Raw genomic sequence first — 21143 nt, 5'->3', positions numbered from 1 at the left:
TCTACCGGTCGCTACTTTACCTTCTTCTTTGCCTGCTCCGAGCCTTTGCTTCATTGATCATCGGACTCTGATTCAAAGACCTCATGCTGCATCTCATGCACTATGTATATATATATATATATATATATGGACTGCTAAGTACACCGAACGCTATATTTAGGATATCTAACAAAGGAGAACAAGGATAACAACAAGTGAGAGGCATCTAGACCCAGATCCCAATTCCTTGTGGCCTTCAGGAGCTCGTCTGACTAGCTCTCGTCAGGGGATTCATTCAAGTCATATTTCTTCTCGTACCGGGTGATGCTGCTTCGCACATCTGCTGCCATGATGAAGCTGGGCATGGGAGAATCCCGACCACTGCGTTCCAAAGACTCAGACTTCCGCTCCAGCCCGGCAGGCGGCTGCTCCACTTGCTCAAATAAGGGTGATCGGCTTCGGGGTACGTGGGACCGGAGAGACCGGGTCGATCTCACTCGATTCAGGGCCTGCACGGAGATGGTCTGCCCAGCGGCCGGTGAGGCGATTACAGTGGTACCTGGCATCGGAGTTGGGGGAGGCGATGCACTATCCGACCGGAACAATGGATGGATAAAGCTTTCGTCGGTGAGCTTCAGCTTCGGAGGAATAGGTCGACCAGGAGCCGCTAGATGCGTGGAAGATGTGGCAGGGGACGATCGAGTTGACGAAGACTGACAGATCAACCCTTCGAAAGATCGTTTGGCCCCGGAGTAGCTTCGTCGAATCTTAAGGGGCTCACTCCGTTCTTCCATGCTAGAAGGGTTGACAGTCGGGTTATCAGCCGGGTCGTCTGTTTGGGAACGAGTCACTGTAGTTTCAGTACCCGCCATATGAGTTCGCTGCAAGTCGAAAGAGCTCTGCTTGGAGTCCTGTTGGTACAGCGTCCGACCGGAATAACGATTAGAATTCTGAGACTCTGTACGGGAAGCAGAAGGCTGAAGCTCCGGCACAATGTCGCAGCTTCTTTTCACATCAGTGGAAGGCCGTGGAGACTCAAGGATAATGGACGGAGATTTCACCACGTCGTCCTTGTCACCAACACTGGCTTGGTCGGGAATAATCTCAAGCTCCTGAGAAAGAGAACTTGACCATCGACCACCACCATCACGTTTTGTCAGCGAGGTTAGGAGATAGCCACCCAGGATTCCTTGGCTCAAAATGGAGATGGCCCAGATGATACAGCGGGCTAGCATGAGGGTCTGGTGCTTGTGGGTCAGAGTCGTCTTCCCTGTCATGGACTGAACTGCACTCCAGGCGATTCCTCCTGCCGTGATACCGGTGGCAATGGAGAGGTAGACGGCGATCAGAACGTAGAGAATAGCCCGGTGACCCCTCCACTGCGCCCTCACCTCTGCTCTGACATCTTTGACCCAAAGAAATAACAATACGATAATCACTGCACAGTCGATTGCACTCAAGCTCACAATAGCCGATTCGACCGAGGCAATGTGCGATGATAGAGATTTGGAGACACTGTAACAGATACCATCCAAGACAGTGGTGATGAATGTTGACAAAAGGGTGAAGCCTCCCAATATATGGGCCAGAGAAGTCCTGAAGATGCTCAGCAACATGAGATCGAAATGAGGTCTGCACGGACAGAAGATCGAGACTGAAGGTGCGCGTGTGTGCGTGTGTGATTATTTCCACACGATCAAGGCTTTAGCCCGAAGGAGGTAGCAAGGCCACCTGAACAATTGCTGGGAACAGAAAGGGGTAGTTATTGGTCGCAACTCAATAGATCATAACCCGCTCAAGTCTTCTCTCATGATACTGAAAGCCACTATGGTGTCGTTCTAGGCTGTGTAGATTTGGCCGATGATCAGAGAAAGACGACGGGTACTTCCAAGACACAGGAAACAACCAAGAGAGAAGAAGATGGTGAATGTTGGATATGAAAAGGAATGAGGTGGATGAAATCGTGGGCGTGACTAGTTGGCAATGACGATGATAATAATAATAACAATAATAACAATATGAACTCGATAAATGATAAACGAGGGACAAGGTGTGACAGACAAGGGTCGAACCGGAGGAAATACCCAGCAACCGGGAATGATCGCAAGTCAATTAATTAACTGAAGAAGGAAGACTTTGGGAAAAAGTCGAACCCCGAGGATAATTGAGTCCAGATGCATGGACTTTTCGAAGAAGAGTCACGTATGCAACGTCTAGGGATCAGCGGGGCAGGGGGGGGGGTTGCAGAAGGAGGACTACATCGGATAATGGTCGACGTTCATACCGAATGGTCTCGATCATAGGTACTACCACTAGTCAGTCAGACTAGGGGCTGGCAGCGATGATGTCGAAGAGTTAGATGCCAACTTCACTGGTTCAACTGTGATCCCGATCTGAGTTAGGGTGGAGGGCAAGTCTCGCCAGCTGTCATGCCTTCGTCTCTGAAGCCCTTTCTTTCAGCTCGGGCATAGAAGCAGCGAAGAGGGGCCAAAAACCAGAGAGAACCCGGAAAGTCGGGCATGCTCCTATGAAGAGTTCTTCATCCAACATCTGATACAGTCATGCAATGCTGAGATCAATCGTTTGGGTCCTAGAGGCCGAGATGGCATGTTCATGACGATAGAGGTTGGTTCTCAATCTGACATGCGTGGATACCTTCCTCCCAGATGTCCCAATCATGGCTGGCCAGTAGCTACAGCCGCAGAACTGACTAGAGACAGCAGTGGATGAGTGCATCCTAGAGGTACCTTAGCCGCGTGGAACAGGTCTAGAATGGATTTGTCAAGATTCAGTGGCGTCCTGTACAAGGCGGCCGGGATGATATCCAGAGTTCCGGGAAAGGCTTTAATGGAAGGATCGACCATCTGGGCTCCAGGAAGGGATACGGAGGGGCGCAATATTAGCGCAGGTGCTGCAAACTAGAGATACGACATATCACCCACTTTTTGGCGAGCGAAAAAAAACCAAATGGGTGGTGGTGCGATTCATCCATGAATGCATTTGTCGTTATGGCATTGGTGCATGAAAATCGAGGTACCTGGAGCAGAGAGTTTAGTGGTAACGTTAAGCGATTTCTCCAGGCAAGAGATGAATTATGAACTTGAATGAGCGTTGGGGGTGCAATGGAATGAGTTGGCTTCTCGTATATCATTTTTGAGTTGTCCATTTTTTTCCCCTTTCCTCTTCTTCTTTTTCTTCTCTTTCTTCCTGGCAACTGCAGCCGTGTTGTGATACATCCATGCGATAGATCTGTGGGGCTGCCATCCTCGCCACGGGACAACGCTACTAGTCTCAATGAAAGTGAGTGTACGGAGGATAGACGAAACACCGGGTGAACAACAAGGAACACTATTGTGTTCAGCTGCAGGTGTGATCGGGACGGGGCGTGCCGGCTAGCAGCTTGGTTGGTTGATGGAAGGGTTGGTCTGATACATTTGGAAGAAAGAAGATTTATTCATTTGGCTTGAATGAAGGTAACGTAGGTCCCTTGTCTCAAGGCAGTTATGAGATTATGGGAGAAAGTCTCGCTTGGGATAGGCAAGCCCAATTTATCTATTGTGTTGTTTATGTATTTATTTTGATATGTATTTTTTTTCTCTCTCTTTTTCTTTCTTCGTCCTCGTGTAGAGGTAGAAATAGCTTATTGAGGAGAATGAGAATATACATATGTAGTTCTAGTCGGGTAAAGAGCCGTTTGGTGAGCGAGAATCGAGAAATATATCTCCGTACACTGTACGGAGTACTAGTAGAGGACTCTACCGTATGGATGGACTTCGCATACTCGAATTACATACAGTACACCAGTAAGATCGAGAATAAACTCGTCACGTTACCGTACTCAGCTCTTGCTGGTACACACTCGTGAGCAGAAAAGGGAAGTGTGGCTGAGGTTCCAAGTTGGCGGATGAGGGGAAAAAAGTGTGGCGGTGGTACCGGCGAGTGCTGACCGCCTCCGATTCCCAGCTCCCTCCACCTTCTGGGCTTCCTTCTCCCTCTTTCGGTGCCATTCATGATCCGTCTTCGTCATCAACCATTCTCATCCTCATCCTCATCTATTTCTTCTTCTTCCTTGCTTCTTTCGCAGGTCTTTCATCCTCTGCTTCATCTACTTCCCTACTAAAGATCCTTAACACTCAGTACCGTTCTTGATCAATTTATCATCAGGCTCTACAGCCCTGCAACCCTCTGTCGCCCCTCCCCACTACACCCCCTCCCGTCCTTCAAGTGTCTTCTCTCATAACCCCTCCGCCCACGTTGTCGAGCCATCTCTCAACATTCGGTGGCGCAAGATGAAGCTCACGTTCAAGGTATGTACCTACTTGTCCTTTGCTCCACCATTCTCGCCCTTCTTTCAATCTGACCTGTATCTCTTCTTCAGGACCTCAAACAACAAAAGTTTGTAATCGATGCAGAACCCTCGGAGACCGTAGGTAGTTCCCTGCTTGAAATCATGGAAGCTGGTTAAGGTCGTTGCGGGGCTAAACCGCTGTTTCTTCTAGGTCGGAGAAGTAAAGGGGAAAATCTCTCAGGAGAAAGGATGGGAAGTTGCCCAGTTGAAGCTCATTTATTCAGGTCAGTCATTAGTGTCCTACGATGCTTGGCAGAAATTGTTACTGGGAACGAGGGCTTCGTGCTCCGATCCTTTGACGACACGCTCGACAAGTGTAGCTGACAGATTTTGCCACAACAGGAAAGATCCTTCAAGATGATAAGACCATCGAGTCGTACAGCATCGAGGAGAAAGGTTTTATAGTGTGCATGGTGTCCAAGGTATGGCTTATTGTATATGGCAATCTCTATCCTCCTATCAAGCTAATCTTGGCGCTTCACTTAGCCCAAGCCTTCTGCCTCCGGCGCTTCTACACAAGTCCCCTCCACCCCTGCAAGAGTAGCTGCTTCGACGCCCGCTGCCCCCGCTGCCCCCGCTGCCCCTGCTGCCCCTGCTGCCCCTGCCCCATCGGCATCCACTGCTTCACCGGCAGCTCCCGCAACTCCTTCTCCGGCCGCCTCGGGAACTTCTCAGCCCGCCGGTCCCGCCTTCAATGACCCCTCGGCTCTGCTGCGTGGTGCCCAAAGCGAGGCAGTGGTCGCTCAGATGGAAAGCATGGGATTCCCAAGAAGCGATATCAACCGTGCAATGAGGGCTGCCTTCTTCAACCCTGACCGCGCCATTGAGTACCTCCTGAACGTGAGTCTTGAGGTGGATCCGGAGCCATCTGGCTTTCTCCACAATCCGCTGACAGGTCTTCAGGGCATCCCGGATAACATCCAGGAGGAGCAACAGCAGCAAGCCGCCGCCGCAAGCGCACCCCAAACGTCCGCGTCTCCTACAGAAGAAAGTGCCCCGGCTCCGGTTGATGACGAACATGTTAACCTGTTCGAAGCTGCCGCTCAGGCTGGAGGTCAGGAAGGCGGCACTCGAGGTGCCCGCCCGGGAGCTGGGTCTGGCGAAGGCCTTCCCAGCCTCGATTTCCTCCGGAATAACCCTCACTTCCAGCAACTCCGTCAGCTAGTCCAGCAACAACCGCAGATGCTCGAGCCTATCCTGCAACAAGTTGCTACTGGCAATCCTCAAATTGCGCAGCTCATTGGTCAGAACGAGGAGCAGTTTCTCCAATTGTTGAGCGAGGAGGACGACGCGGCTCTCCCCCCCGGCACGCATCAGATCCACGTCACAGAAGAAGAACGGGACGCCATTGAACGCGTATGTATCCTCTCATGTTCTTTGATGAGGAACAAATTGAAAGTCTAGGGATGCTGCTAACTTCATTACCAGCTCTGCCGACTTGGATTTTCTCGGGATCTCGTCATCCAGGCCTACTTCGCTTGCGACAAGAACGAAGAGCTCGCTGCTAATTATTTGTTCGAGAACCCGGACGACCCTGATGATCTATGATTCCACACCTATTCTTATGTTTCGATCTAGCTGAACATCCTACCAATGGATGCTGCTCTTCCCTATTGATCTCTCATCTTCTCTGATAATGAACGTCGTGATGTGTCCCTCTTATTATACTCTCGCAATAATTATCCACCAGGGCGACTATGTAGAATAGATCGCGGTCAAACCCAAGTCTGCCTGGGAGCTCGTACCGTCCCGTGCAAGCCTCCTAGCCGGCGGATGCCTCGTAACATCTTATTCCTCTTTGCATCTCTTCTTTCTTCTCTGCCTGTACTGGGCATGTCTTTATATTCTTCCGTTGCCTAATAAGTTTTATTTAGGAGCTCGTACTCAAGCTTATACGTCTTCTCTACTCTTCATTGGTCCACTTAGATAATCCGTGCAAGTCCTGGTCGTGTACTCAGTACCCAAGCGGAAAATTCAGAAGCATGGGACTTTTGTCCTGGAATCATGAAAACTTGTTTCTACAGTATATGATTAGGGTTGGACATGGTTAATCTACGTCAGGCTGTCGATAGCTTTTCGAGATGGGCAGGTCTGGATCGATTTCGAAGTCTAGACGCTGGAAAGGAGGGCGATGCGAGCGTGACTCGATGGGGGGGCACCAACTCCCTTTCGGTACTGCCCGTGTGACTCCACGAGCTGAGGGCACGGTGGGTAAGATGATTCACACAGCGAGTATACAGAAAATGGACGAGACACTTTCTGAGCTGTCAAGCATTGCGACTTAAGCTCGAGCCAACAACGTATTTTGCTAGATTGACTGCAAGGGACTAGATTGTGAATGATGGAATTTTGTAGGAGCCGCCGGCGGATAGAGGACTGAAATGAAAGCAGATAGGCCGGGTATATATGCATGATTTGTGGAAGGGGGAAAGAAGGGTATATTGTATCGCAAGTTGTTTACCTCACATGTTCCATAACCCAGACAGTGTATGTGGTGAAGGTAGTGAAATAGAGGCAAATGAGATGAATAGACAAGAAGATAGTGAAGATCGAAGAGACAGCCCACTATGAGGTTGGCATGTGAAGATATAAAGAAAAGCAAGGCAATGAGAATATCAAAGGGCAAGAATGGTTAAGTTAGTGAACTTAGATTCGATGAGGTAAGCCGATGTCAAACCCGTGAAAACTATCGCTTCCAGCACCAGGTGATCGGTGTGAGCTGATGTGGCTAGGACTTAAGTCAAGCACATCCAACTCTCCGTGCTCCCCACACAGCCAGTCCTCTTCTCCCAGTCACTCGTTTGAGTGTCGGCAGGATGCCGTCGTCACCAAAGTTGAGATCATCTAAATTGAGGTGATTGCTCCAGTGCCACAGCTCATGCAGCTCAAGATCCGACGGGTCGGACGACGAGGCCAAAGGAGCAACATATTGGTCCAAGAATGTAGCAGACTTGGGGGCAACCACGAACACCAAGGGTGAAGACACGCCTTGGCTTTCAGCTTGCTCCTTCTCGTGACATGAAGGTACCAATTTGTCGAGTTCTTCAACCACTTCTGATCCTGGCATTCCCATCAAGTCTCGAGTTCGGATATCTACTGGAAGGGTGGTGTCATTTCCCAGAAGCCAAAGTGGGGGAGAATACGTTTTCCACCAGAGCACGGTGGCATCTGTTTCGAGCCGAGGATTGAGCGAGCCAAGGTCTGACCCACGTACGCTTTCTGAAATGATAGACGGCATCGCCAGCTGTGCAGGCACAACTCCTCCTTGATGGTATACTCCCATGAGGAACCCTAGGATAGCATTGAAGGTGGCCCAGGCGACTAGAAACCACCGGGAATTCCGGGTGTTGCGTATGCGCAAACAACTGAGGAGAAGGGGGACACAAGGAAGCAGGAATCTGGGTTCTTGGTGAGGGAATATTGAAAGCATGACAGTTGCCGAGATGGCCGAGACTGCGCGCATATCCCTAAGCCAAGATGGAACGGCTGAGAAGTTGAATAATGACAAGATCATGGCTAAATATGCCGGGCCTAGTAGTTGTGGTAAATTCACCAGGAAGTGGTGGTATCGAGGGTGGAGTCCATGAAGCGCCAGATTCGACTTGTCGGAGTTATAAAGCAGATTGTTGATCGGAGTAATTACAGGACTGTGAAGGGCATCCCAGAAAGTCGCAGGTGAGCTGTAGAACTTCGTATCAACCAAGACGGCAAGGCAGAAAAAGCCCAGGCCAAATCCAACGATCGAAAGGAAAGATGAAGGCCTATCATTGAAGGTCAACACTGTGAACATACAAGTTAAAGTGTGCGGTTTAAGAACTTACCTATGCCAAAGGTGAGGGAGCAGTTGGAGTCCTGGAACGAGCACAAAGGCAGGAAAGGTGATTCTGTTGAATACACCTATGACTGCGATCAACGACAACACAGCGCAAGAAAAAAGTGGAGGATGTCGCTGTCAACAAGCTTAGCCACGGGTTTTTCTATCATTTCAGCTCAAATGAATGTGCCTACCTTATTTTCAGCAATGCGACGAATCAAAACTAAGCTCCAGGTCACCAAGAGGGTCTCGAGTGAGTTTGAGAAGGTGTGCGTCTGATATGTCCAGGTGACATACGAAGATGCCACCAGCACCACCGTCGCGCGGCGATGGCGCGGCAAGGGAACCAGCTCATATACCGCCCAGTCTTCTAAGACAAAGCTAAGTAGAAACATGACCCCGCGCAGCACAAAGTAGACTAGCTGTGGAGGAGGATTTTGGGCCCCAGTTTCCGTATAGAACCATTTCAAAAAGTTCATTGGCACCTCGTAGATCGGCCATAGTGGGAAGACGCTACGGATCGGCTTATCGGCAGTGAATTCCCAAGGGAGTTGAGACGGATAGGAGAGAATCCGACCTATGAAGTGACTAGTAAGTGTATGCGGCCGAAGGAATAGATGAAAGTCATATCAGATGTACGGCATTGGCGAGCGGTGGGGAGCCGGAAAGAGTCGCGGATCAGACTGCTATTATGCTGGAAACTTACCTGCAAAGACCTCAGGACCTTGGAAGTTTTCATCGGGGTGTAGATAGCTTGGTGACAGCGCAAAATATACCCGGATTACCAACAGCAACAAATATGTTCGCCGCCACCACATGACTCTGTAAGATGTGCGGGCGATGTAGAAGGTGACGAAGGTCAAGTCCGGTGGAGAGTATGGTACATGCCTACGGGGGGTTCAGGTACCTGAAGAAGGACTGAAGAACAGATTTAAGGAAGATTAAGGAACGACGGTCTCAGGCATAAGCGCCAAACGAAGGAAGGAAGGGAGACAGAGGGAGGAGGATAATAAGATTCCGGTCAGTTTGGCGGACGGATAACCGGCGACGCGTTGTTGGGTGATATCATTGAGCGACGAGGACTAATGGCACCTCAGCGCTATCGACGTCCTTTTTTTTTCCCCCTCTTCGTTTTGGGGGTGAAAGGAGCCCCCCCCTGCGCTGGAGCAACAATGCTGGAAGTGGGGCAAACGAGAGAGCTTGGTAGCTAGCTGAACTCTCGCTTCGGAGAGGGAGACAGCAGCCATCATCTCGAGATGTATACAATATCCTGGTTGATTGTCCCCTGTAGTGGGCGCATTGACTTAGACCTGTTGCGACATAGATAAGATTGTTCTGAGACACCCTCAGTATGCATCTGGTCCAGTCTGATCAATCTTGTTCGGATACGGCAAAGAATTCAATGACTGGGTAGGGACTGAGTCGTATGTACTGTTGTGCTCTGGTCCTTTTGAGATGCTAATCGGCTGAGCATGTACAGTACTGTATTTTATTTACTGTACTGTACTCTGTGGAAGGATTCTCACTAACACCAGAGTCGTTGAATGGAACAGATGCCACTGAGATTGAAATAAAGAACGAGCCATTGAAGACGAGGTCTAAGTGTACGAGTGGTGTATGCTACGACACACCCTCGATAAAAGAACAAGGTACAATGCATTGGGGAACTCGCTTGTCGATTTTGAAGGTGTTCTTCTGTGAAAGTCTGTTCAATTTGTTGTATTTCGGATAGCACAGCCTCAACCAGACACCCAGATGACCAGGCATCAAGGCACTAAGATGCTCAGGTACTAAGGCACAAAGGCACAAAGACACTAAGGCACAAAGGCACAAAGGCATAAAGGCATAAAGACGATAGCATAATCAAGGCATTAACCAGGCAGCCACAGGCTGCAACCGCGCAAGTGGGGCGTCACAGCAGCGAATGATGACGGAGATTTCCCGCCCCCTCGAACTAGGACCAGTCATCAGCCTCAGCCATCTGCTCTTTCACAACGTCCGGTCCCTTTGATCTCCAGTTCGGGCTTCTCCTCCTACACACCTACTCACTTCGACACACTAAATTTCAACATTTCCTGCCTTCACTCACCACAAAGCCACTCCTCTCTCATCTATTTATACCTTCGAATCCCTCCAGCTTCCATCTGAGACTCACGCTCATCTCAAAAACAATTCTTGACTGTAAGCAGCAACGAACCCCCACTTGAGTACCCCTCTGGGCAGGTTTATATTCTTGCGCTTGTCGAGTAACATGTCCCTAACATCTACCTATTCATTCTAGGCCCGCCAGTACCCTCCCTCCCATTTTCAAGATGTCTGCAACAACGCTCAGATTCCAGAGCAGCGATGGGGTTGTGATTACTATCGGTTAGTACACACCCCCCCCCCCCCCCCCACACGTCCCTGTCACCTTGACACTTTACCGCTGAATCTGAAGTCTAACTTATGCTGCTTCTTTAGACCGCGATGTCGCTCAACGCTCTGTTCTGATCAAGAATTTGCTCGAGGATCTTGGTGATACTACGGAAGCTATCCCTATCCCTAACGTATGTTATTCCTACCACCCTTTTCCACTTGTCCTCACCATTCATTAAACAAACCTTCGGCTCCGTAGGTCAATGAAGCTGTCCTGAGGAAGGTCATTGAGTGGTGCGAGCACCACAAGGGCGACCCCCCCAGCACCGGTGACGACGATGACTCTCGTCGTAAGACCACCGACATCGATGAGTGGGACCAGAAGTTCATGCAGGTCGATCAAGAGATGCTGTTTGAGATTATCTTGGCCGCGAACTACCTCGATATCAAGGGCCTGCTGGATGTTGGCTGCAAGACCGTCGCCAACATGATCAAGGGCAAGTCCCCCGAAGAAATCCGCAAGACATTCAACATTCAGAACGATTTCACTCCTGAGGAGGAGGATCAGATCCGCCGGGAGAATGAGTGGGCTGAAGAGTAAGTGCATGAACTCCTACCGGGTGCCGTAAACAACAGGAGAGACGTATGCTAATCGGTTGCTTTGCAGTCGCTAAATTGGTGTCACTGGTCAGCGGCACTGCCATATCTTCCAAGGATCGCAGGCTCGCTATGGAAAATGTGGTCTCTGTGAAGATAGGCAGTCCTCAACAATGGTTTCGCTTGATACACCTCATATGGTCTCCAGTTGCTGCAGTTCCCGGCGTTCGGTTCTCGCTTTTTCATGTCAGCGCATGGTTCTTTTTGTTTCTTTTTGTCCTACTGGCCCTGGACCATTGTCTAGGGGCAACAGTGGGATATAGCTTAATCGATAAGTAGCTGAAATACAAACTTTGTTACGATGTTGTGTCCTTGACACCCATTTCAGATGAGTTAGCTCTACTGTATGAGATTGGCCTAAACGATGCTGAAGATACTCCGGGTCTAGGAACATATTTTACTTTATCAAGACCGCAGGGTCGCGTCTGTAGGGGTATGATTGTATGCTCGTGATTTTGAAGATATACGGAGCCAGAATTTTGAGTGACCATACTAGCAGCGATATATGACTTCCTACAAGGTCAATCCATGACTTGAAACAAAAGCTACCTCGGCAAAGACAGGCGAAGAGACTCTCTTTTTGGGTAGATTTATCGCTCCAGATAGCCCGCGTTCAAGTGGGAGCGAAGAGTAGAGTCCCCAGAAGGAAAAAAAACCTTCGTTCAGTGCTCGTTATCCTTCATAAGTTTTCGATTTTTGTTTTTCTCAGCTCGTGTAATTAAATTGCATGATTCATAACCGTATCACAGAACCAGTCCAAAAACGACTGCTTGCACCTCAACCAGACCTGTCCCGGATATCGTTCGACGTTCAGAAACGATTATTCGCTTGCCACATAAAAATGCTTGCCGGGAAACAGGAGCAAAAACCGAAGGAGAGAAGGTGAAGGGTGTGGATCAGAAAGCAGCGTGTCGACAAGTTCAGGATGATGCAGATTCAATCATCGCGAGCAAGAGAGGCACACAAGAGTTGGCGGTATCACAACTGAACGAAACATTCCCAGGGATAAAGAAAAGACATCTCGGGCGAAATCGAAGAAGTCGGTTGGTTGGCTTGATCGAATTTAGATACCGAGACGGGTCTTGCGCCAGTGCCTCCGCTTGGCGTTGTATCTGGAAAGATAAGAGGAAGCGAGGTCAGCCATCCGACCTATTCCTGAGTATCATCTGATCACCCGTGTGTGCATCTTGGAAAAGAATTCCAACCCCCCTAGGGCAGAGTATCGTCGAATCCTGGCAAGTAGAAAATAGTCGTGGTGGTTGCTCATCCAGTGTTAATTCCCAATCCTTTCCTTCGTAGTTCTTCCGTCTTCTCTCATTTTGCCAGGCGATCCAAGGCCATCGGGGGGTCGCAGCGTCACACGGGAATCGAATGGTGGTGAAATCAAGAGTTCTTATTTACCTGATGGTGTTACCAGTGCGGAGACGAATCCACTGGGGGATAGGACGGTTCTGTCTCTGAGCTTTGGCAAGCTTCTGCTTGGTGCGGAAACTCTTGTGGCTCTATATTGAAGAAAAGATAAAAGCGTTAGCCTGCCTCCTTGATCCTCATCCTAGCGGTTTCCATGTGATATCCGTCTGGCCAGAATGGCAGGACGTGAAAAATATCCCATAGCAACATCCGTTCATATCATATAGGGGCTGCTAACCGGCATCTTGAAGGCTTGTCGCGACGGCGAGCTGAGGGTATGGACTGGCGGTAGTGAGGTTGTCGACCGTCTTCAATCGCCGTTCGTAGTGGTAGTTTTTTTGTGCGGGCAGGGCTTAGCGTTTCGCTTCGGTAGGTCATGTGATCTATGCCTGAGGCAACCGGCATATCTGTTCCCTCAACTGATGTATATTAACCATGTTATTGATATGGCCTTGGTTGCTAGCGCAATTCAGTTGTTTTAATTCGGCACTTTGCTACATTAATCTCTTATCTCGATGTGTTCCCTCTTTTATCTGATTGAAGAGCAAGTTTCTATATCTTGCGCCGATGGTCGAGACTTATCACAAGTCACTTGATAGTAGCCCGGCGGGATCTGCCCGGAGGGTATATCCGCATGGCCTTTGCTGACCGCCAAATATCCGATCAGACAGGTAAACTACCATGGCGGGGCCATAGCAAGTTCAACACGATCAATACTGCTTTGTCCTTATTGTCTGTTTCCATGCACATACTCTCACCGTATTTGGTTCTCTGCTCATCATTTCCTTTGCGCTATCTGCACCTAGCGTATAGTTGACTTGGGTACAGCATTGAGTCATCATACCGTCACTTGGCTGAGGGTCATCAGGTCAACCTTGATGAATTATTGAGTACCAGATTCATCCAATACTCGATGACTCACACAAAAAGCCAAGCCATTCTATAACTTTTCACACCATAAGGAGTAAGTAGGTTTTAACACATCGAGAGGACCAAGCCGTCGTCGCCGCCACACTAAACACCTATCAAAGAGCCATCGAACTCTCGAGTGCCCCTAGTCTGAGACAACAGGCGAAACCAGACGATAATATTATGGGCAGTAAGCAACGGTCGGAATTCCGTTCCCTACTTCCAGTTATCGAGGCTCCCAACAGGATCGGGGTCCATTTATAGTATTCCGTAGGTCGGATCAAGCTCCTTCCGCTGTTTTATGCAATAACATCAGCAACCATCATCGTGTCCGGGGAAGTGACTCACTGGTCTTTCGTCTCATAACATAACAGTGTCAATGGTTTTTCTGTGCATGTCCATGATTAGTTACTCGATTTATACTGCATGTCTTTTCCATTGTTAACCACGGACCTCCCATGAACATTGATCCGTACTGCAGACCAAGTCACAAGCAGCATGAGGAAGCTACTCGGTAATTTAGCGCCCGATGGCTGGTTGAAGGTACGGGGATAAGCGGCGTTTACTAGCCTAACTATATTTACAAGTCTTTACAGAGTACAGAGTACGTAGAGTGAAGAGGACTTAAGACTACAGGGTACCTCCAACGATACGTAGTAAGTTCCTACCTTGACTAGTAGATACCATCCATGGAACGGAATCGATTTCAAGCCCGAAGTTCAGTTGGTTGGTTTTGTCATCGAGGAGACCGGAGGTTATAAGCCCCGACCCCGATCGAACCTGAAACGGATGCCTTGCATCACACCAATCAAATCGAAGATTTTCTACTGGAAATACGAGGTTCATACTTATGATATGCTGGCACGCACTCTTTGAGATCAAAACTGTACGCCGGCGTATTCGTTTGGTAGCCGAATACAGTACGTACGTACCTGTCCAGTCCATGAGCGAAGCGGGTCTTTTGACCCGAGCCAGACCCCGCCCTGAGGTAGTGGTTTTGTTGCCCGCGCTAAAGCTCTCTTTAGGCACCGATACTTGGACGTCGCACTGGTTCTTTCTCGATTTCTCCCTCGCCATTAGCACGCATCGATTGCCCGTCTAGTATAATATACCTGAGCTAGGCCTAATAAAGTGCCCGCAGAAGACCTCCAGCTCCAGGCTCTCTAATTTTCATTGATAGGCGATACCGTCTTGATAGGTGTTCTAGAACCGAGCAGAGAGTGGACCAATAATACTCTATTATGCTCCCGAGTCGCGACTGATAGTAGGTCATGTCTCAAGGGAGTCTGATCTGTTAGGCTTCTTTTGTTGTACGTGGTCTTCATGGGTGCCTTCAATACGCAAGTGAGTTTTGTACCGTGGCTGGAGACTATTTTGCAGATTCATTCTTACCTTCATGCATGTGTGTGAGTGAGCGCTCATCTCTCCGTTCCGACCGAGTGGCTCGTGGTGGCTTGCCTGTCGCTTGATCATCTCTGTTATTATTCCGACATACCTTGCCTACTTTCTGTACAACAAAGATTATGTAGTCCAGGGGTACAGTATGTATATGCACTGTAATTCACCGTAGTGACTCTCGACCATTTATTTGCATGCTGTCCTTTCCATGCAATTGCCATGCAATTGGAATAACTAATACTTTCTCAGTTAGTAATACGCTCGATACGCATGAATCATTAAAATTGTTAGATGATAATACGCCGCTTAACATAACTGAGTAAAAGGCAAGCAATGCATAAAACAGGCTCGGAAAGTCGGGGCTCCGATGACGCTAAGAAACGGAGGCTAAAATTGATGTTTCCTCTTCCGTACCACACATGACGGGGACAAGCGCTCGCTGACGCCGACAACGAGGCATCAGGATTTAAATCCCCAGTCTTTCGATTCAAGTCTTGTTCAGGGCGACGTACTCCGTACTAGTAACTAACAAATTATTAGCTTCTACTTAATTATATATCCCTCTACAAACCCCCCTCTTCCCCTACTCTCCCCCCCCCCCCCTTTTACCTTGCAGTATCTTACACCTTTAATTTTAATTAATCAACAATCTCATTTTCCCCCTCTCCGAACGACCTTGGGGTTGGATCAACATTGTACATTCCATACCATCCCTTTCTAGGTCCTCCGCGCGTGGAAGCATAGCTCGCGACAAGATTTGCGCCCAGCTTGCGAAACACCTTCGCCTACCTTGAGAATATCACCCTTCCTTCGATTCTTCTTAACATACAGGGTGGTCAATTTGGAAGTCTTCCCAGCGTCTCTCACCTACCTACTACCGAAAGCCACCTTCCTCATGGAGTAGTGCGCTTCGTCCTCTCGTTTCTCTCTTTCTTTCGACAACACATCTTCCGACCTCACAATCACAACTGTGAGACTCGACATTTCTACGTTCCATCAGGAGCAAAAATGGCTCTTCCAGAAAATGAGCGCCTTCCTGGGGACAAGGCCGAGAACGCTGATATCGAGTTGATGGAACGGGGAAGCGCATCCTCAGCCGAACATCGCAAGTCAGCTGGTCGTTCTTCCATCTCTAGTTCGACGGTGGTCCCGGCAGGAGAGAAGGACAAGGGTTCTCGTTCTAATGCTCTAGCCAAATCCGAAGATCCAGATGCGCTTTTCGCCCACCTCCCAGAGCATGAAAAGGAGATTCTGAAGAAGCAGCTGGATTCGCCGGATGTGAATGTGTCATTTTTCGCTCTGTTTCGCTATGCCTCGCGCATGGACATCTTGATCATGCTTGTCAGTGCGCTTTGCGCTATCGTGGCAGGTGCTGCTCTGCCTCTATTTACCGTAAGTGGTTTGGCCGGGTGTCACTGGTTGGTTCTACAACTAACCTGGGCTTTCTTAGATTCTCTTCGGCTCACTGGCTTCGGCATTCAGAGGAATCGCTCTGTACGAACTCTCGTACCACGACTTCTATCACCAGTTAACGAAGAATGTTCTTTACTTTGTGTATCTTGGAATTGCCGAGTTTGTTACCGTCTATATCTCCACCGTCGGGTTCATCTACACCGGGGAACACATTACTCAGAAAATCCGCGAACATTATCTGGAGTCTATCTTGAGACAAAACATGGGCTACTTCGATAGACTAGGAGCCGGTGAAGTTACAACTCGCATCACAGCCGACACGAACTTGATCCAAGATGGTATCTCGGAGAAGGTTGGACTCACACTAACAGCCATTGCCACCTTCGTGACTGCGTTTATTGTCGCCTATATCAAATATTGGAAACTCGCTCTGATCTGTACCTCAACAATTGTTGCGCTTGTGATGACTATGGGAGGTGGCTCTCGCTTTATTGTCAAGTACAGCAAAAAGTCCTTGGAGAGCGCTGGTGCCGGCGGAACTGTTGCGGAAGAGGTCATCAGCTCAATCCGTAACGCAACCGCATTCGGTACTCAAGACAAATTGGCCAAGCAATACGAGGCTCATTTGGCCGAGGCCGAGAAATGGGGTATCAAGACCCAGGTTATTCTCGGCTTCATGATTGGTGGCATGTTCGGTATCATGTTTTCCAACTACGGCCTTGGTTTCTGGATGGGCTCTCGTTTCCTCACGGATGGAGAGGTCAACGTGGGACAAGTATTGACGGTTCTTATGGCTATCTTGATCGGGTCATTCAGTCTAGGAAATGTCGCCCCCAATGGTCAAGCCTTCACGAATGCTCTCGCCGCAGCCGTCAAGATCTATGGGACTATCGATCGTCCCTCTCCTCTGGATCCCTACTCCGAGGAGGGCGAGAAGCTCGAACACTTCGAAGGCAATATCGAATTCCGCGACATCAAGCACATTTACCCCTCGCGTCCGGAAGTTACTGTCATGGATGGTGTCTCCCTGATCATGCCTGCCGGCAAGACGACTGCGCTTGTTGGCCCATCGGGCTCGGGAAAGAGTACTGTTGTTGGTCTGGTCGAGCGATTTTATTTCCCTGTGGGAGGTTCCGTTCTTCTGGATGGCCATGACATTTCGACTCTCAACCTTCGTTGGCTGCGTCAACAAATATCGCTGGTTAGCCAGGAACCTGTCCTCTTCGGTACGACGATTTATCACAACATTCGACACGGCCTTATCGGCACGAAGTATGAAAACGAATCCGAGGACAAAATCAGGGAATTGATTGAAAACGCAGCGAAGATGTCCAACGCTCACGACTTCATCACAGCCCTTCCTGAAGGCTACGAGACGAATGTGGGTCAACGCGGTTTCCTACTGTCCGGAGGACAGAAGCAACGCATTGCTATCGCGCGCGCTATAGTCAGTGACCCGAAGATTCTTCTGCTCGACGAAGCCACATCTGCTCTGGATACGAAATCTGAAGGTGTTGTTCAGGCAGCCTTGGATAGAGCTGCCGAAGGCCGCACTACTATTGTCATTGCTCACCGTCTTTCTACCATCAAGTCAGCCCACAATATCGTCGTTATGGTGAACGGTAAGATTGTGGAACAAGGAAATCATGACGAACTCGTTGGTCGCAAGGGCACCTACCACAGCCTCGTGGAAGCACAGCGCATTAACGAGGAGAAGGACGCAGAAGCCCTGGCTACTGACGAAGCAGATATGGACGAGGATGACTTCGCGAGGGAGGAGATCGAACGCATTAAGTCAGCAAGCAGTGGCACCGGTTCTCTAGCTGATGACGACGAGAAGATTTTCGCCGGTAATGGCCTTGGACGCAGTGGAACACACAAGTCAATTTCCAGCGCCATCCTGGCCAAGAGAGAGCCGGAGATCGCTAAGAAATACTCACTTTGGTCTTTGGTCAAATTCATTGCTTCCTTCAACCGCCCTGAGATTCTCTATATGCTCATCGGATTGGTCTTTGCGGTACTTTCCGGTGGTGGCCAACCCACCCAGGCCGTTCTGTACGCTAAGGCCATCAGCACTCTTTCGCTGCCTACAAGCGAGGCCGCTAAAATTCGTCATGATGGTGCTTTTTGGGCCTTGATGTTCTTTGTGGTTGGAATCGCGCAGTTCATCAACCTTTCCATCAATGGTGCCGCTTTCGCCGTGTGCTCGGAGAGATTGATTCGGCGAGCTCGAAGCATGGCCTTTAGATCCATGCTGCGTCAGGATATTACTTTCTTTGATAGGGAGGAAAACAGCACTGGTGCACTCACATCCTTTTTGTCGACTGAGACCAAACATCTGTCGGGTGTCAGTGGTGCCACATTGGGTACAATCCTTATGACCAGCACGACCCTAGGTGCGGCTATGATTATCTCTCTCAGCATTGGGTGGAAGCTGGCTCTGGTCTGTATTTCCGTCGTTCCGGTTCTACTGGGATGTGGATTCTACCGCTTCTACATGCTCGCGCAGTTCCAACAAAGATCTAAGAGCGCCTATGAAGGCTCTGCAAGCTATGCCTGTGAGGCGACCTCGGCTATTCGCACCGTGGCCTCTCTCACCCGGGAAAAGGATGTTTGGGATATCTACCACGGCCAGTTAGCGGCGCAGGGCCGTACAAGTCTGATTTCGGTGCTGAAATCCTCTATTCTATATGCCGCCTCGCAGGCTCTGGTTTTTTTCTGTGTTGCCCTCGGTTTCTGGTATGGAGGTACGCTCCTGGGGCACCACGAGTATTCTGTCTTTCGTTTCTTCGTCTGCTTCTCCGAGATTCTGTTCGGTGCCCAGTCTGCGGGTACTGTCTTCTCATTCGCTCCAGACATGGGCAAGGCGAAGAATGCGGCGGCTGAATTCCGCAGACTTTTTGACAGGAAGCCGCAGATCGACACCTGGTCGGAGGAAGGCGAAAAGCTTCAGTCTGTGGAGGGATCTATCGAATTCCGTGACGTTCATTTCAGATACCCTACTCGCGCCGAACAGCCGGTCCTGCGTGGACTGAATCTGACCGTCAAGCCCGGACAATACGTTGCCCTTGTTGGCCCAAGTGGTTGTGGTAAAAGTACCACCATTGCGCTTCTTGAACGGTTCTATGATGCCATCGCTGGAAAGGTCCTAATTGATGGCAAAGACATCACTCAGCTGAACGTCAATTCTTACCGCAGTTTCCTATCGCTTGTTAGCCAGGAACCCACCTTGTATCAAGGCACCATCAGGGAGAATATTCTCCTAGGCGTCACTGGTGAGGAGGTGCCCGAGGAGGCGCTGGTCAAGGCTTGCAAGGAAGCCAATATTTATGATTTCATCATGTCTCTCCCGTAAGTTCTCGTCCTGAAAACCATTCTCAAAGTTCTTTAACTAACACTGCGTCTCACAGAGATGGATTCAATACGGTAGTCGGCAGCAAAGGAGGCATGTTGTCTGGAGGTCAAAAGCAACGTGTGGCTATCGCACGGGCCCTGATCCGGGATCCCCGAGTTCTGCTTCTCGACGAAGCCACCTCTGCCCTTGACTCGGAATCCGAGAAGGTTGTGCAAGCAGCACTCGATGCTGCTGCTCGGGGCCGAACCACCATTGCAGTCGCACACCGTCTCAGTACTATCCAGAAAGCCGACATCATCTACGTATTTGACCAAGGCAAGATCGTGGAGAGCGGTACACACCAGGAGCTGATCCGCGCCAAAGGTCGCTACTTCGAGCTGGTCAACTTGCAGAGCCTCGACAAGGGCCACTAATTCAATTGCGCTATATATCCTGTACAGCTGGTTTAATATCCTGTCTCTTTTCACCACTTGTTTCTAGATCTTCACCACTTCTTATTTTTTACGCTCTTATTTCTCATGTGACATGAATTTTGAGGCACATGCATGACATTGTGTGCCCCAACGGATAATGTGACTCGCATTTACCATGTTGCGGAGTTGGCTGGTCTCTCGGGGTTTCGATAGAGAACATGAGACCTTTTTTTCTTGGAGGTGAATTAGAATACAGCCTCCCCACCTTGCCGTGCGCACAGGTCGATGACCTGTATTGTACCTCTTGTATCTCTTATTGAAGAATATCTCCTCATATAGAAACAAGAATTGAGATGGAGTAAAAGAAACATCACTCAAGCTCCTGTCCCGTAAGCCCTCAGGGTGATTCTCAATCGCGATCACCCACCCCATACTCTCTTTGCACGTCAATTTGTCGCACTCCCCGCGCATCTGCGATCAGGCCCAGTAACCCCTGCCCAACGTCCTTGATTTCGTTGTATTCATGCAACAGACGGATATGTTGTTGCACCGTGGCTTTGGGGTCGTTCCTGGCCATCACGTGGACGTCGATCGATAAGTATTCATACTATGTATCCTTCCTTTTCTGAGCGGACTCGGGGGATTGTCATACTTCAAGTGGGCCTTGGCTTCGGCGATCTGAGCCTCCAAGTCGGCGATTTGGGTTTGTATATCTGCAACTGACTGGCGTAGTATAACCTGAAGCGAAATGAAACAGGGTAGAAATGGTTCTTTCTTTTTGGCTTTTGTCTTGCCGGAGGATAACGTACCAGCTTCTTTTTCTTTGACGCTTGTTGGTCGGCTGGAGCTGGAGATGCAGGCTTGTTGCCGGATTCGGCGGTGGAGCCTCGCGGAGATGGCATGATGATATGCAGTGATAATGATCCAGCAGATCAATTGTCAAACGATTTTCAGGAATATCCTGGGGTTTGTATCAGTGGTAGTGAATAATCAAGTGAAAGAGAAGGGAGAGGTGGACTAGTCTACGTACCTGTAGTAAGTATAGAAATGCGGAGCCCTTCGTCCAATCTGCTTTGCCCGAATGCGCTTTAG

General features: G+C 49.4%; 7 protein-coding genes across 7 annotated transcripts; 3 read left to right on the top strand and 4 right to left on the bottom strand.

Moving 5' to 3' along the window:
- Positions 1-15: 15 nt before the first annotated feature.
- On the bottom strand, positions 16-2066 carry BO95DRAFT_282260 (uncharacterized protein). The gene has a single exon (XM_025581655.1). The coding sequence runs from the start codon at positions 1593-1595 to the stop codon at positions 252-254; it is 1344 nt and encodes a 447-aa protein (XP_025437402.1). The 5' UTR covers positions 1596-2066; the 3' UTR covers positions 16-251.
- Positions 2067-3991: 1925 nt separating this feature from the next.
- BO95DRAFT_447459 (putative UV excision repair protein (RadW)) lies at positions 3992-6308 on the top strand. The gene is made up of 7 exons (XM_025587622.1): positions 3992-4286; positions 4358-4405; positions 4479-4551; positions 4670-4749; positions 4814-5167; positions 5231-5683; positions 5756-6308. Exons 1-7 carry the CDS (start codon positions 4269-4271, stop codon positions 5873-5875), a joined length of 1146 nt encoding a protein of 381 aa, XP_025437401.1. The 5' UTR covers positions 3992-4268; the 3' UTR covers positions 5876-6308.
- A 595-nt stretch (positions 6309-6903) lies between these two features.
- smp3 (glycosylphosphatidylinositol-alpha 1,2 mannosyltransferase smp3) lies at positions 6904-9091 on the bottom strand. The gene is made up of 4 exons (XM_025581654.1): positions 8848-9091; positions 8336-8718; positions 8149-8276; positions 6904-8088 (listed from the first exon to the last, which is right to left on the bottom strand). The coding sequence occupies exons 1-4, from the start codon at positions 8957-8959 to the stop codon at positions 7068-7070; spliced, it is 1644 nt and encodes a 547-aa protein (XP_025437400.1). The 5' UTR covers positions 8960-9091; the 3' UTR covers positions 6904-7067.
- Positions 9092-10453: 1362 nt separating this feature from the next.
- On the top strand, positions 10454-11097 carry skpA (SCF ubiquitin ligase subunit skpA; the record flags this gene model as incomplete). Its single annotated transcript, XM_025583105.1, has 3 exons — positions 10454-10508; positions 10602-10687; positions 10756-11097. 3 exons carry the CDS (start codon positions 10454-10456, stop codon positions 11095-11097), a joined length of 483 nt encoding a protein of 160 aa, XP_025437399.1.
- Positions 11098-11749: 652 nt separating this feature from the next.
- BO95DRAFT_447456 (60S ribosomal protein eL39) lies at positions 11750-12848 on the bottom strand. The gene is made up of 3 exons (XM_025587621.1): positions 12802-12848; positions 12555-12655; positions 11750-12265 (listed from the first exon to the last, which is right to left on the bottom strand). The coding sequence occupies exons 1-3, from the start codon at positions 12805-12807 to the stop codon at positions 12217-12219; spliced, it is 156 nt and encodes a 51-aa protein (XP_025437398.1). The 5' UTR covers positions 12808-12848; the 3' UTR covers positions 11750-12216.
- A 2620-nt stretch (positions 12849-15468) lies between these two features.
- Positions 15469-20330, top strand: mdr1 (ABC multidrug transporter Mdr1). Its single transcript, XM_025587620.1, has 3 exons — positions 15469-16262; positions 16321-19634; positions 19694-20330. The coding sequence occupies exons 1-3, from the start codon at positions 15879-15881 to the stop codon at positions 20049-20051; spliced, it is 4056 nt and encodes a 1351-aa protein (XP_025437397.1). The 5' UTR covers positions 15469-15878; the 3' UTR covers positions 20052-20330.
- Positions 20331-20460: 130 nt separating this feature from the next.
- BO95DRAFT_476904 (SWI5/SAE3 family protein) lies at positions 20461-21028 on the bottom strand (the record flags this gene model as incomplete). The annotated part of the gene is made up of 3 exons (XM_025589959.1): positions 20861-21028; positions 20704-20789; positions 20461-20620 (listed from the first exon to the last, which is right to left on the bottom strand). The coding sequence occupies exons 1-3, from the start codon at positions 20951-20953 to the stop codon at positions 20461-20463; spliced, it is 339 nt and encodes a 112-aa protein (XP_025437396.1). The 5' UTR covers positions 20954-21028.
- Between the last annotated feature and the right edge of the window lie 115 nt (positions 21029-21143).

The sequence above is a fragment of the Aspergillus brunneoviolaceus genome, assembly GCF_003184695.1.
Source record: "Aspergillus brunneoviolaceus CBS 621.78 unplaced genomic scaffold BO95scaffold_89, whole genome shotgun sequence".
Taxonomy (NCBI): domain Eukaryota; kingdom Fungi; phylum Ascomycota; class Eurotiomycetes; order Eurotiales; family Aspergillaceae; genus Aspergillus; species Aspergillus brunneoviolaceus.
This window is presented reverse-complemented; position numbering and strand designations above follow the sequence as displayed.